Consider the following 16701-nt stretch of genomic DNA (forward strand, 5'->3'; position numbering starts at 1 on the left):
GCATGTTGCCAGATGGGAGGGGGGTTAGGGGAGTGGGTAAAAAAGAAGAAAGAATCAAGTACAATTTGGTAGTTACAAAATAGTTATAGGGATGTAAAGTACAGTCTAAGGAATATATATAGTCAATAATATTGTAATTACATGCATGGTATTAGTACTAAACTCATTGGGGTGAATATTTCATAAGTTATATAAACGTCTAATCATTATGTTATATACCTGAAACTAATACAATGTTGTATCCCAACTATAATTAAAATAAAAAATTATTATTAAAAAAAAATCTCAAGATGCTAAAAGAATAAAGGTAAAAGGCTGATAAATTTCACAATAATATAAATCAAAACCTTTATAAACAAAAAGAAATAAAATACTGGGGGAGGAAGTGGGTAACAAACTGGGAGAAGATAACTGTAATGCATATTACCAAGAGAGGAATTAAAAATATATCAATAACTCTTAAAAGTCAGTAAGAAAAAGACAAATGCAGTTGGAAAATGAACAAAAGTATAAACTGGAAATATGCAAAAGAAAAATGAGTAGTTAATAAAGATCTGAAATGGTGCTCTATCTTATCTTCCTAAAATGGTCAGGAGCTCTAGTGAGCAGAACAAAGCAAATTAAACCAACAGTAAAATATTGTTTCATACCCATCGGACTGGCAAAAAAAGAAACAAAAAATGACTGACAATACCAAATGTGGTGAGGATAAGAAACGACAGGCACTCTAGTACACTGACTGTGGGAATGTAAATTAATGCAACAATTTGGAAAGGCATTTGGAATATCTAGTAAAGTTGAAAATGTACCTATCTTTGCCTTTCGTTTCCCACCAAGTAAACCCTCAAGCAGTGTTTTTTAAAGGGCAGGCTTCTGGCCCTTTGGTGGCTCATGGGTAGTTTTGTTTTTTGTTTGTTTGTTTAAATAAAATGAAATAAAGTGAAAGAGACTGGAACATACCAGCGAATGTGTCACTTGTAGTAGGGGTAAGTTATTATTTCATGAGACAGTGTCATTTCTGTTATACGTGCATGTCTATATTCTAGATCACAATGTAAAATGTATTACTGTGAGACACTGTCAAAAGAGTCTGAAAACTAACATCAAGAGGAACTTTCACAATATGCACAACAAAACATGTAAGATAATTTTTATTTGCAGCAACCGTAATTACAAAATATTATAAACAACCTGTGTTCTGCCACTATATGTGATATTCAGACAATGAATGGAATACAAAATAACAGTTAAATGAAAACATAGACCCACATCAAAATGAATGAATCTTAGAAAAATACTGAATGAAATAATCATATTATTAAAGAAAAATCAGAGTGATACCATTTATATAAAATTTAAAACATGAAAAAGAAAAATGAATAGTTAATAAAGATCTGAAATGGTGCTTTATCTTGTCTTCCTAAACTTGCCTGGAGCTCTAGTAAAAAGAACAAAGCAAATAAACCAACAGTAAAATATTATTTCATACCCATCAGACTGGCAATTATTGTTTACTGACATGCAGCAAAAATATAAAAGAAATATGAGAATGACAAAGCCAAACTCAGAATAGTGGTTATTTCAGTGGAGGGAGGTAAGGGAACAGAATTATAAAAAGCAGCTACCTACTACCCTGCCTTCTCCATTTACCTTACTTCATTATTTTCTTCAGAGCACTCAGTGCTTTTTGAAAATACTTTACTTTATTATTTGTACCCTTCTCCCCACTACTGGTCTGTAAACTTCCTTAGAAGCAAGCTCTGGCCTGTCTTGTTCATAGTATCTATATATAGTAAATAGTAATTTCTCAATATTTGTTGAATGGTAAATCACTTCTATCAGCTGGGCCTCAGTTTCCACTTCTGCCAAATAAAAGGGTTAGATTAACGTCCTCTCCTAATCTTAACACTACGACAATGCAGCAAAACTGTCTCAAAAGCATCTTCCTTCCCAGGAAAGAAGTTGACTTGGATTCATTATGTTAGGATGCCCTCTTCTGGGAAGTATAAAAATTTCAAAAATACATTTTACAAATACTTCATATGTGTTTTGCCGCTGTCTTATTTTTATATTCACTATTCCAGAAATATATAGCAACTGACAATAATAAGGTTATTCTTCATTATATCTGTCTTCCTCCACTTAAATACAGCATATACCAGAAGGGTGTAGTATTTTGGCCATTCCTGATCATTGATTTCCTGCCAGCTTTTCCTAAGTATCTTCTAAGATCAATACAATATTAGATCCACACAGGCCTGGTTTACATGGAGTCTTCCACTTAATACTAAATATACAATGTAAATAGTAAAGAGAAAGGTACAAAATATAGCCCAGCTTTAAGTCATTTAGTGGCCCAGAAAAATCTCAAAATGTTAAATTGGATTAAGATGATCCATGATTGCTAGTGCCCTCAGGCATCTGGCAGAAGCAAACAAAAACCCTCTCTAAAGGATGATATTCTGGACCCCAAATTACTTCTAAAAATAATCTTTCAAAGGCAGCATCCAGCATTCGTTCAATATAACCAATACATGAAGAGAAAACCAACATGCACAAGGACGAGCACTAAGAACATATAACAGAAGAAGAACCACAAGCACTTCAGGGTAGAATTACCAAATGGACTGTAAAATCATAATGCTTACTTTACTCATGGAGATTAAAATTTTTTCCTACTATAACTGAAAACAGTAACAGTAAAAATTTGGAAGAAAAAAACACTAGAAATTCAAAACTAGAAAACAAAATAATTAGCTAAAATTAGTAACTTAACAGACAGATCTACAAGTACCTTAGACACAGGTAAAGAGAAAACTTAATAAACTTAGAAGGAACTACTTAGAATTAAGCATAAACAGACAAAAGGATGGTAATACAGAATAGAGGGTAAGAGACATAAAGGACTCAGTAAGGAAGACAACATATTTAAGTATAGTCATCGAAGGAAAAGAGATGGAATGGAGCAGAAGCAAAACTGAAGTAAAATCTAGTGGCTAAGACTTTCTAGAATTCATGAAAGGCATCAATCCAGATTCATGATGTTCAAAGAATTGCAAACAAAATAAATGAGACAAAATCGAGAGCCAGATATATCACAAAAACTAAAGACAACGAAAATCATAAAAGCAGTTGGAGAAGGGGCCTGTATAGGAGATAACCTTCAAAGGAACAGTGTTAGAAACAGCTGAATTCTCAAAAGCAAGCATGGAAAACAGAAGACAGTGGAAGAGCATCTTCATTATGAAGAAAGAATATAACTGGCAATTAGAATTCCATAGCCAGTGAGAATATTCTTCAATATTGAAGGTTAAATAACAACATTCTCAGACAAGCAAGAGCTGAGAGACTGGTACTAGCAGATCCATGCTGAAGGAAATACTAAATGTCATCTTTGCGCAGAAAAAAATTTTTCAGAGGCAAGTTGTATAAAACAAAAATAATGTCTCATAGGGCTTAAAATATACAAAGAATTAATGCACAGGACAACAAAAGCATATAGGTCAGGATCAGAAGAATAAAATTCAAGTGCTTTAAGAAACTTATATTATCCCTAAAGAAGACAAAAGTAGCTTCCAGTCAAGATGGCGGAGTAGGTAAACACTGCACTCTCTTCCTCCTACAACCACCTCAAAATTACAAGTAAATTATAGAACCATATTGAGAATCACCTGAAATCTAGCTGAACAGAAGTCCTATAACTAAGGATATGTAGAAAAAGCCACACTGAGACTGACAGGACAAGCAGAGATGCAGAATAGGCTGCTCTCGCACCCACATGTGGTAGTTGAGAACTAGGAGGGCTAGGGAGTTCCCTTCTGACGAGCAAGGGGTCCCACCCAACCTGCACAAGGCTCCCCAGCCCAGGGTTCCAGTGCAGGGAGAGAAGTCCCCACAACCTCTGGCTGTGAAAACCAACGGAGATTGTGGCTGAGTGAGAGACAGGGCTGCTAGAGTACCAGATGTTCCTCATTGATAAACTCATTTACTCTGAGCTTCAGTTCTGGACAGCAGCTTGAAAGGCGCTAGGGACATCTGAAGAAGAACTGAATTATCTGGCTTTCTCCAAGGCAGAAGTGATAGCAGAAGTCACCGTTCCTTTGTTGAGCTCTCTACTCCACCACAGGCAGGGGCCGTATCTGAGTCTCCATTAACTTAGCTAACACCCTTCACCTCACCCTGGTGATTCCCTGAGACCCGGCCCCACCTAACTGTCAGGCCACCGAAGGCTGCTTCCAGTGGCTTTTCGATACAAATGGACCCTCTCAGCTCATGCTGCAGACTTTCCTAAAATCTCTCAAAGGTTCACAAACCCACATAAAAAGCGCCTGGCCTCAGTGCCCTGTACCTCTTGCTGCAGCACCCCACACGCCTATTACTAATAGCAAATTGGCCTCAGTTCACAGCTTAGCCTCTCCCAGGAACCTCCAAGCCCAGCACAAATGGCAACCATCTACAGATCACTTTGTAGCTTATATCAAGTGGCCCTGGGCAGGTTGCAGGCAGCTGCTAACCTTGGCCTGCACCAGAGGCCCTCCCAAGAGGCCCGAGAACCAACACACCCAGTAGCCAGGTGCAGACAACACCAGAGCACCACCTAACCACCTCCACAAATGACACACCCAAAGGGTAGACTCGGAATGCACCAGAGCCCCACTGAAGCAAACCTTGCCCTATAAAGTCAGCCCCTGCACAACAGCTCCTTCACTGTATATTCACAGCCAGTTCTTATGACCAATCAGCCTGAGGGTAAATCCCTCCCATTGATTTACCAACAGCAATCAAGGCTCAATTACAAAAGGAGGGCATACAAAATCCACACAAGGGACACATCTGGAGCACCAGGATCAGGTGACCAGGGAGACTGAGCCACTGGGCCTCACAGGACACCTACTATATAACGTCACTCTATAAAGACCAGGAGACATAGTGGCTGTATCTAATACATAAAAACAAATAGGGAGGCAGCCAAAATAAGGGAACAAAGCAACATGTTCTAAATGAAAGATCAAAACAAAACTCCAGAAAAAAAACTAAACAAAATGAACACAAGCAATCTACCAAATGCTGAATTAAAAACACTGATTATAGGGAGTGGCTCCATAATGTAGTGGTTAGCATGTCTGCTTTACATGCAGAAGGTCCTGGGTTTGCACCCCAGGTGGAGCCACGGACCATACCCCAGGTATGCCAGGCCCCCCAAATGCGCCTGGGGTGCCAGGCCCTGGGTGTGTGGCACAAGTACGTAGGAGGAGTCGTCCTGCCTTCAGAGATCCAGTTCTTAAGGAGAGATGGCCACATCCTGACCATAGGTCAGACGTGGAAGTGGTGGTGGTGCCGGAGGCATGGGGGGGGAGGGGTGATTTAAGTAAAAACAAACAAACAAACAAATAAAAACACTGGTTATAAGGATGCTCAATGATCTCAGTGAGAACTTCAAAGAGACAGGAAACATACAAAGAGATAGGAAATGTAAAAATGGAGACAGAAAACATAAAAGAAAACCAGTCAGACATGAGGAATACAATAACTGAAATGAAGACTACGTTAGAGGGAATCAACAGTAGATTATATGAAGCCAAGGAGCAAATCGGTGATTTGGAAAATAAGATAGCAGAAAACACCCACTCAGAACAGCAAAAAAGAATCTAAAAAGAAAGATATTTTAAGGGGCCTCTGAGACAACATCAAGTATACTAACATTCGCATCATAGGGGTACCAGAAGGAAACGAGAACAAGAAATTGAAAACCTATTTAAAGAAATGATGATGGAAAACTTCCCTAACTTGGAGAAGGAAACAGACATACAAGCCTAGGAAGTGCAGAGAGTCCCAAATAAGATGAACCTAAAGAGGATCACACCATAAATACAGAGAAAATTTTGATGGCTTTCAGATGGGAGGGGAGTTGGGGGAAAGAATTAACAGGTACAAATTGGTAGTTACAAAATAGTTATGGGGATATCTAGCATAGGGAATAGAGTCGATAATATTGTAATAACTATGTATGGTATTAGGCAGGTACTGGATTTATTGGTGTAATCACTTTGTACGTTATATACGTGTCTAATCATATGTCGTACACCTGAACTAATATATTGAATGTTAACCATAATTGAAAAATTATTTTTTAAAAAAGAGGACAAAAGTACCAATTACATAATACTTTGAAATATTTAAAAGATGTATGTTATAATTTCTAGGAATACGATTAATAGTAAGAGTATATTAACTTCCAAACAAAAAAAAAGAAACAAAACAAAACTTTTCAATCACTCAAAAAAGAAACGTGAAAGAAAAATACTGAACAAGTAGAACAAAAAAAACATATAGTAAACACGATAAAATCAAACCTAAGTATATCAGTGATTGCATTTAATGTAAATGGACTAAATGCTTCAGTTAAAAGTCAAAGGATTGTTAGAATGGGTGAAAAAACCAAACCAAAGTCATATAATAGTATATGATTCTAGAACTTAAGTCCCAGTATAAAACAGGCACAAGTTGCAAATGCAAGGCTTAAAACAAAATCATGAAGACATCATATGAAGATAAATATAAAAGTGCCTGCTTGCATCCTGGGTTCTTTCAAGTATGCATGGTACCAAGAGCTTCCAATTCAAGCAACATTACCTGCAGCAGCCAGATGGGCTGTTACCTCATCAGCTGCTGTGGAGTTGAGTATGTCTGAATCATCGTAAGAGGTGTCCTCTGGAGAAGAAGGTGAGTCCTCATCAGCACTCAGCATACTGTGTTCCGGGTAGGTGGCCACATGGACCTGCTGTACTTGCTGGGCCACTGCATGGGCTTCAATGGTAGCCATGTGTTCGGTTTGGGTCACTCCGTGTTCCTCCATGAAGATCTACTGTCAGAAAAAAGGTAAAGAACAGAATTAAGTGTGTAATGTAAGACAATGCTCAAACTAAAAGAGATTTCCCTAAAGAGTAGATGAAACCTTTGATTTCACTACATACTTCACTGCACTAAGTCATAGGAAATAGGAATTGCCATTCAAATATGACCTAAACATGGTAGAATATTTTCCTTATATAAAATCTTTCTGATGAAAATTCACTGTTCTAATTTTATGCCTCATGTCATAAAAGAATAAATACCCTTGATATTACATATAAAAATAAAAAGATATTTAAAAGATCCCAGTGACATGGCATTTGACACTGTAGACATTAAAACACTTAGTAAAAGAAATATTTAACATATTCTTTGTAATTTTTTTTCCAAAAATCAACTCAAATTAGTTTTTCTGCTTATAAAACTGTACTTCTTGTAAACCCTAAAATGATGCAGTAATTCAAAAGTAGTAAGATGAAGGTCAACTCTTCCACTACATTTATAATTTGTTCTCCCTTGCCCCCACCATCCTACAGAGAGATGTTATCCTTAAAGTTTTGAAGCATCCATATGATTTAAAATAAAAACAGATTCATATTATACATGTTATTCTATAGGTTGCTTTTTTCATATTACAATATATCTGAAAATTTGACATGCCAAAGCACACAGATCTAACAGACATTTCTAAATAGCTACAGACCATTGTTCTAGATGTGCAATAATTAAGCAATCAATCCCTTACTGATACATAGCAAGGCTGCTTCCAAAGTTTTGCTATTATAAACATCGGCGTAGTAAACATCCCTGTATATAAAACTTTGCATACTGGTTCCTCAATAAACTTTTAAATGACCACTTCTTGGTCTATATTATTTCTATGTAGCTGCCCAATTTCTAAGTTTTCCAAGGCTCCTGATTTCTGCTTTATATTCTTGTGCTATTTCCAATTGGGGTGGGGGGCGGCTTTAACGCTTAATGATCTCTTTTCATTCTCATACCATGATACAATATTATCATAACTTATCCTCTAACTCAGTGATTCTTAACTTTAGGACTACTCAGTTACTTCAAGGAGTATTCTGTATTTCAAAATACAATTCACTTTAATTAAAAGAAAAGCCCAGGATGCAACATATTCAAAATATTAGGAATCTAATAAACAGCTATCATTTGAACCTTCTTTTCTACACTTTCTTTTCCTTTTCTGCTTGAAGTCATCTCCCAGTCCTGTAGCTCTATGTGGCATAAATACCTTCATGAATAAACTCACAGCCTCGTTTCTTCGAATGGAGTTTTTAAAGAGGTACCTGGTATAATGGTATGTATTTAATGGAGAGAGAGGGGGAAAATACAAAGAAAATATGGTAAAATGCTAACATTTGATAAATCTGGGTAATGAGAGTTCTTTTTTAAAAAATATTTATTTTTCAATTATAGTTGACATACAATGCTATATTAGTTTAAAGTGTACAACATAGTGATTAGACATCTATATAACTCACAAAGTGATGACCCTAATAAATCTATTATCCATCTGACACCATAAACAGTTATTACAATATTACTGACTATATTTCTTTTGCTATCCTTTACATCTCTGTCTATTCTGTAATTACTATTTTGTATTTCTTAACCTCTTCCCCCTTTTGTTCACCTACCCCCCAAATCCCTTCCCATCTGGTAACAGTCAAAATGTTCTCTGTATCTATGAGTTTGTTTGTTTTTTTTTGAGTGCTTGCTTATTTTGTTCTTTAGATTCCACATGTATGTGTTCTTTACAATATTCTTGAGACTTTTCTAAAAGTCTGAAATTGTCAAAATAAAAGAAAAAAAATTCTAAAGAGAGGTACCTAATAAGGTTTCTTTCATATCCTGTGTTTGGAGTGTTTCAGAATATTCATGGGAATACATCCTACCTCCCAGGTCTGTATATATCTAAAATGCAATTTAACATACTATTTAAGTCACACAATTAAACATATGAGAGAAAGATGGCATTAAAATACTATTTTTCCACTCATTTCACTGTTCTTCTAGTCTTAAGAGCATTTCAGAATTCTGGGTACTTCAAAATCATTTTTAAATGATTTGAGATTAGATGGCATCTAACTGCTTTTTAAAGGGATTTGTACGCTATGCACTTGGCATAATGGATTTCAATTCCTTTCTCCAGAATGCAGTTTACAGCATAAATCAATAGGGCTGTCTGCTTTACAGGCTTGTCACTTCTGCCCAGTGCCTCATCTCTTTATACCTCTCTCCCTATCCCATCCTTCAGCCTCTCTAACCATTTTTATTCAGCACACTCTGTAAAAAGCAAAGGCAAAGACATTTCGGATTTCTTTAAACCAGAGCAGGACACTTGTAAATGACTGTTTTCAATGTTTTTTTTAAAAAAATAATATTTAAAATAGGTTGTCTGAAATCAGATATGACTGGCATACACATACTGCTGGAGATCATCATGCCCCACCCTCCCCAAACCATTTTAGTGATGCTTTTCAGCTTTCATCCATGAGGAGTCACATTCTCCGAATAGCAAAACTGATAGGAACTGCTATAGATGAAAACATATTAGATAATATGAGATCATCAGATAAAGTGAGGAACAGTACCTGGCACATAAATGCTCAATAGTAATTATGATGATGATGCCAGAATTCCTATATCTTTACAATTCTATCCTTGACTCATTATCTGACTAATCTCATAAGGACCAAGTCTCAATTTCTTCACCTTTAAATTAGACATCTATCTCCAATATGATTTTTCTAATTGGATGAAAGAGGCTTTGAGTCAGGCATCTAAAAGACTCATCTTTTTCTTTTTTTGATTTAAAAAAACATTTATTGACGTAACATTGGTTAATAATAGTATATAAGTTTCAGGTATGCAACTTCATAATACAATGTCTGTATATTCCATTGTGTGCTCACCACCCAAAATCTCATCTCCTTCCATTACCATATTTGATCATTCCCCAAAATAACATAACATGGTAACAATTTTATTAAAGTCTCCTTCTTTATTGTATCAACTAAAAAGGGTTGAGAGTGGGGGTAGATTTGGTACAGAGTAGTTTCTACGTTTGCCATTCCTGGCCAGGAATAGGTGGAATTGAAAAATAATGGAAAAGGGCATACACAAAAAAACAGATTTTGTCTCAGAGCACCCTAGTAAGTTGAATGAAAAGTCAAAGAGAGTTAAATTTAGTCTAATCCACTTGTCAGAGATGAGATTAAGCATAGAGTAAGGGTAGAGTACTCTAAAAATCAAAGTAGGAAAAAGAGTTGGCCAGGAAATCTAATCGAGGTATAAATAAATATAAAAGAAAGCACTAGTCTAATCAATATCATTATCATATCAAAAGAAAAGCTACAAGACATGCCTAAGGGAAAGTCTCAGAGCAAGACTATCTAAGGTCCAAACAGGGGCAGGAAAAACCAAGAGGCTCAATTTATATTCCTGATTTGTCCAGAATCTAAACTCCATAACCAAGGACAAAAATTTCACTCAGCAGAAAAGTCTTTCTCAAAAAAGCCTAAAGTCAACAATCAGATTTGATTCTTTGAGTGTGTAGAGTAATGGATCAAAATCACACCACAACTGGAAAAATAAAACAACTGCACAAGAAAGTCAAAGTGAAAATAGAAGCAAAATAAAAGATGGCTTAACCAAGTAATAAATGGTACTTAAGAAACCATTGACCTTCTCTTTCAAATAGCCCAAGGTGATATTGGACTTGCAGAGAAAAGTATCCCCTCACACCACTGGGTTCTAGGCCAGGGGGAGGAAGAGAATGAAACCACAGTCCTGTATGCAGTTTACTGTTTTCCATTTTCGGACACCAACTACCGATTAAAAATACAGAAAATTAAATATAATACAAATCAGAATGTTAAGGTTATGAACCATGACAATGTAAAAGAAAAGATAAGGCTAAGAGAAGTGAGGAGGCAGGAGAGAGGTTGAGAAGTGAGTAGAGGATGAATGGCTGGGAGCACTATTATTCTATTTTTATACCTGGAGGGAGTCTGAAGGTACTATTAAGAACAGATGGAAGAACTTACAATGACAATGTAACTATCAAAAAATAGAGGGGAAAAGAAAGGAATTACTTGTGAAGCAATTCTTACACACAAAGAAGTCAAAAATGTCCAAGTTTGATAAATTAAGAAAAAGCGGTATAGACATATTTAGTTACAGAGGTTATTATTTGATGATACTAAAAACAAAAGAGTTTAACTATAAAACAAAAACAGTTAAAGTGTCTCTAAAAAGTGGGACTGGCGATAGGGGAAGAGTGTGGCAAAAGGCCATTGATTTTTACTGAGTCCTTCTATTTGATCTTTTATCATGAATGTATTATTCTGACTTTTAACAAAATAAACTTTAAAACTATAATACAGCTTTCCAAATTGAACCTTTTGAAACTTAATGACATGCTAGAGCAAATTATTGCTAGGAAAAATCAAGCCCCTTTCTTATGCTAAGAACCAAAAGAATATAGCATAGTTGAAGTTTATAAATAGTCTTGTCTTGAGTATGACTAACTTATTGATCTGGAGCATCTGAAAGTAACAAAATTTTTTATAACCGCAATCAGGGTAATATTTTTCATTTCGCTATGTTGATAAAATTTGTAAATACTCATTCATACTAATAGTAGTCCAATAATCCAGTTAATAATGATGCTTTTACATAATGTGAGAAAAACAAGCTTTACTACAAAACTTCATAATGACTTGGATGAGTGGATGGTTTTGTGAAAACAATATTGCAAGCTCACTGAAGGCAGGGCTTGGGTCTATATAAAGTCTCTATGAATAGTAGCTGTCACAATTTGCTCATTAATGAATGCTTGTGGGTAACTGGTTGAACCTTGTAATTACTAAAGCTATACCCAGGCAATTAGTTTTTGTGATTCCCCTATAAATTGTGCTTGCTATTCATCTACTGTCTCTCACTTTTATACTTGGTCTGAACTGCTCTACACCCAGCTCTGGGCTTGGTCAGCCAACCTCGTTTAGCAACCTTGCCTGTCAGCTTCCTGCAGCTTACAGAGGGAGGCAACAGTGTGAGATGGGAAGAGGAGGGGAGAGGGATTTCCGTGCTTTCTTCATTCCTATCAGTGTTGCTCCAGCGACAGAGGACAGACAGCCTCATCTCCCAACTCCAGCTGTGTCCCTTCTCCCCTGTCAGTTGAGTACCAGCTGTGCGGGGACCTCTCAGAGCTCCCAGGTTCTTCTTTTCTGTTCCTCCTGCCCTAGGGGTGGTAGCTGCTTCCTATAGTTATTACTATCTGGATTACTTCAGTGTCTACCTTTTGTTCTTTCAGTGTTCAACATCTGTGTAATTTATTTCCAGAATTAAATTCTCTGAAATACCTCCCATGGTTTACTAGGCCCTGATGGATATAAAGGGAAGAAAAAGTGTACCCTCATAAGAAATTACTTAGACTGCTGATAAGCAGCAAAATTTTATACTGACTTGTATAAGTCAATACAATAGAATGTACTGACATTTTATACTGTCGATAAAGCGAATCTAAGGACATTTTTATAAGACTATCACTAGGCTTTTTGTTTCCATACACTGATGGAAGTTGAATTCAACACCTTGAGTTTGATGAATCATTAAAACGAGGTTAAGTTAAAGAATATAAAATGCCTCATGACATGAGAAATGGAACACTTAGGGGGAAAACAAAAAGGGAAGTAGGAGATACGACCACGGATTTTTCTCCATTTGAGTCTATCTTAACAACTGTTTAAGTAAAGTACTCAATAAGTCTAACATTCCAGCAAACCTCAAAATTGACATCACAGTAATACGATAAATGTATTTTTATGAAAATAAAAGTAACAAAAAGTCACAAAAACTTGTCATATCATTCAAAGAATACACTAGGTTAGCTGTTCGGACAACCAAAGAAAATGTGGTAGCAACGGCAGCTTTGACCTTCATCTATCACTCTAAGTCCTTGGCAGAATATATAGATCTATGCATATCTACTGAAAATCAATGGTGGGTACTAACTCTAATTTCCAGCATGGCTTTGCAGTGATTTAGAGTAATTTTTCTAAATATATAACTGGACCCAAAATGTACAAAGGTGTGCAAAGTTCCTCTCCATTCCACCTTATACCTGCTTAAAGACTTATCCTCACTTTTACAGCAGGAGGTCAGAGTACTGGATTCATATCCTTGCTCTGCCACACTCACTAGCACTTTAGACTTCTATGTCTTAGTTTCTTCACCTCTCAAGTGGAGAGAGTAACAGAACCTATTTAATGGAATTATTATACAGCTCAAATGAGTCAACATATATGTACGAGGGCTTAAAAATGGGACATGGTATTCGAGTGTTGGATCAAGTATAACCTGTTGTCGTTGCCGTTATTCCACATAAAAGGATAGATAAAGCATAAAAATGTCAAGGGGAAAATTACATGATTCATCTTTATATTAGGAGAAAAAGTGTTTATAGATCACAAACTAGGAGTTTTGACCATACAAGGACCTGTATCAGAGGGTAGTTCTTGACCTTTTTCAAATTATGGACCCTTTTAAGGATGTGTTAAAGCTACAGATCTCCTCTCTAGAAAAATGCATATGCTCACAAACTTTTCTAAAATATTACAATGTTCTTGGACTCAAATCACAGATTTCATGATGACACAGCTATATCAAAACTTAAACACTAGAGGGTGCCACAACCAAAGAAAAATATAAAAGAAGCACAAGGAATTTTAGGTTGCTTAAAATTCAACTGGAACACTCTTTCTTAGAAAAGAAATAGGTGAATCTACTTCACCAAATACTATAAAATACACCAAATCTTCTATAGGTTCTAGATTAGCAGTGTCTAAAAGGAATTTCTGGGATGATAGAAATGTTCTAAAATTATACTGTCCAAAACAGTAGCCAATAATCACATGTGGCTATTGACCACATGAAATGTGACAACTGTGACTAAGGAATTAAAATTTTACTTTTATTTAGTTTTGATTTAAATAGCCACATGTGGTTGTGGCTCTCACACTGAACAGCATGGTTCTACAACCTATTTTTTAGGTTTGAAATGAACTTGTTTCTCAATTACAGGTCATTATTATATATCACTGTTAAAGAACTTTCTAATAGAGTAGGTTCATACGACAATTCAACACTGCAAAGACAGACTGTCACTGTCTCTCCTCTGCCCTAGGTGTTCACAATCAAAAGTAAAGCTAATTCTTTTAGTCATTACAGAAGACTCTATCTACCCATTTCTCTGATTGTTTCTTAACTCCCTTGGTTATAAGAGCTTTAAAAAAAGGTGAAAATTAAAAGTTAAGAAAGAAGGCTTTTGCCATTAAAAAAAAAAATCATATTCTAGTGATAATCAACAAGGGCTAAGGGAGTACGGAGAAGGCTGCAAGGACATCAAGTAGATAGCATGAAGGAGAAGAGTCTCCAGCAAGGAGCATGTCGGGGGCCATGATGAAAGGAGGGCACTGCAGGCAGAGGCAACAGCTTGTGAAAGCACATGGGGGGAAACCAATGAACACCCGCCCAGACGGCAGACTCGAAGCAACACCGCTCTCAGTCGCCTCCAAACCAGATTCTTTCTTTGCACTGCAATTTAATCTGCTAAAAATAAAGCTAATGCTGACCCACCTGTCAAAGAGGGAAGTAGTCTATCCGCATTGTACAACACCTTACAGCTTACAACCCGGTGTCTGGCACAGTGCCCTGAATGGAGAAGGTACCTAATTAATGCTGATGACAATGGTAAAAAAGATTAGAAAATGCATTCTCAAATATTCAGATGCCTTATTAACAGCTATACATGTCAATAAAAAGCAGGTGAGTTACTGAAGCTATCACAGGATTAGAAACATGATGGATAGGGAGTTTAGCGTGCCCAGGCATTTATTTGCAAATGGTCAGAATGCAGCTGGCTCTTTTTGTAGGAAAATCATTTGTCCACAGCTGCTTCCCAAATTACCAAAAATCAAATAAGTAGTTGTCATGTGATAGCAGGATTAGAGGCTGCCTCAATCTCCATTAAGGAGAAATAACATAAATTGCCACAAGTCCCACCCCTCAGTCTCAGACAAACACAAAGGACACTTTTATTCAGATCTGCTTACTGTGAAATACAGCATTGTTGCCTGGCTGCTTTTCGGGTGGGCCTCAATCCTGCTGGATCTGTTATTATACAACCAACATTCAGTTAAAGCTGTTTCTTAGATTCTGGCAGACAGTTCAATGCGTGATTTTTCTTTTGAGATAACTGAACTTGTCTCTGGATAAAATTATGAAGGAATAAGTGTCAATACTATCAATCTAGGAATCTCTGCGATTCAATCATTCTCTCATTCCACAAATATTTACTGAATTCTTATCAGGTATTCCTAGGTTATTTTAACATTAGTATTCAAAGAAAAACTATGACTGGCAACTCTAATCTTTTATCTTTAGTTTAAAATTTTTATTATTATAAAAGTGATACATGCTCTTCTGGATAACAGAGAAAATATGGGTAAGAAAAAACAAAGAAACAGAAATCACCACCCAAGATGGCCACATTACCAGTTAACAATTTGGTGTATATATATGGTATGCTTCTAGCTCCCATCCCTTCATCGACTTTCTGATATGGTTGGTTTCGTTTTGTTTTAAACAAAAGTGAGAATACAGTGTACATACTATTTTATAAACATTTTTAAATGTAATAATTAAAAATTTTCATGTTAATATTTTTACATAATTTTTAATGTTTACAGAACATTCCCTGTAAAAATGTACAGTACTTATTTTACTAATTCCCAAAAGTTAGTTATTTAGGTTGTTTTCAATTTTTTTACTATTATAAATAGCACTGTGATAACAATTCTTATATTCAATAAATATCTGTTGAATAAATGAGTAAACCAATGGTTTACTAAGCAAGTCTTTAACACACAACCAATTTCCTTGGTTTTTAAAGGACATAAAATTGTGATTAATCACAGTTATGATTCTGGACTTGCTACTATAGCAGGCAAAGAAAGGAAATGCAGTAAAAACAGCAATCTAAACACAAAGGTAGGTACATAACACTGGTGGTGCATGGAGGACAGAATGAAAATCTGAACCCTGACACTGAAAGCATATATCCCAGGAGGCGGGATGCAGAAGAGGGACGTGCAGGAGCACTCATAACCCCATGTACGGAACGACACACTGAGACCTTGCTGAAAATTGATGGATCGAAAAATAAAAGTTTGTCATTTAAAATTATAAAGAAAGTTAATAAAAGACTCTCAAATATAATATAAACATCAAATAATGGGAGATGGAGAGAGGAAGGGGGCCGAAAATGTCAGTTAAATTCTTATTTTTCATATAAAAAGATCCAAAGATGTTATCTAAAGTTGATAAATAAGGAAGAGAAGTTTACACATATTATTAAGACTTCAGAAAATAACTCCATGAGAAGCTAAACACAAAAAGTAAAATAGTTTTTAAAGGTTGTCTGTGGACTGCTGGGCTGGGGATGGGAAGAGATGAAGCAGGAGATTCAAAACTCTTTCCTCTGCCATTTGATTTGTTAGGAAGTACAAATAATACCCTGATGAAGACTGCCTGAAAAATCTGTACCCATTCACTTTGACTTATATCCTCTTATCTTGAATTAATCAGACCCAAATTTACTTTAACAAGAGGCAAATTTAAAATACCGAAGACCACGGAGACCATCTAGTCTGATTTTCTCATTTTACAGACTGAGATCCAGAAAGGCTGAGTTAATCACAGTCACATCTCGAGTTGGTGGCAAAGCCAAAACTCGAACCCACATCTCGTGCCTTCCAATCA

The 16701-nt window shown here is 36.1% G+C and overlaps 1 protein-coding gene across 19 annotated transcripts in view; it reads right to left on the reverse strand.

The window, feature by feature from the left end:
• The window catches only part of NRF1 (nuclear respiratory factor 1), a 118631-nt gene that overhangs the window by 77074 nt on the left and 24856 nt on the right, over window positions 1–16701 (reverse strand). For 3 of the 19 annotated variants that reach the window (XM_036230919.1, XM_016148699.2, XM_016148695.2), the window contains 3 exons: window positions 14994–15051; window positions 14518–14592; window positions 6634–6865 (listed from right to left, as the gene is read on the reverse strand). In XM_036230919.1, coding sequence (XP_036086812.1) covers window positions 6634–6856 — 223 coding nt within the window. In that variant the 5' untranslated portion in view covers window positions 6857–6865; window positions 14518–14592; window positions 14994–15051. Of the gene's footprint in view, window positions 1–6633; window positions 6866–14517; window positions 14620–14993; window positions 15579–16701 lie in introns of those variants that run through there. The other 16 variants (XM_036230917.1, XM_036230918.1, XM_016148692.2 and 13 more) reach the window with 9 other exon arrangements.

The sequence above is a fragment of the Rousettus aegyptiacus genome, unplaced genomic scaffold, assembly GCF_014176215.1.
Source record: "Rousettus aegyptiacus isolate mRouAeg1 unplaced genomic scaffold, mRouAeg1.p scaffold_m13_p_13, whole genome shotgun sequence".
Classification (NCBI taxonomy): Eukaryota; Metazoa; Chordata; class Mammalia; order Chiroptera; family Pteropodidae; genus Rousettus; species Rousettus aegyptiacus.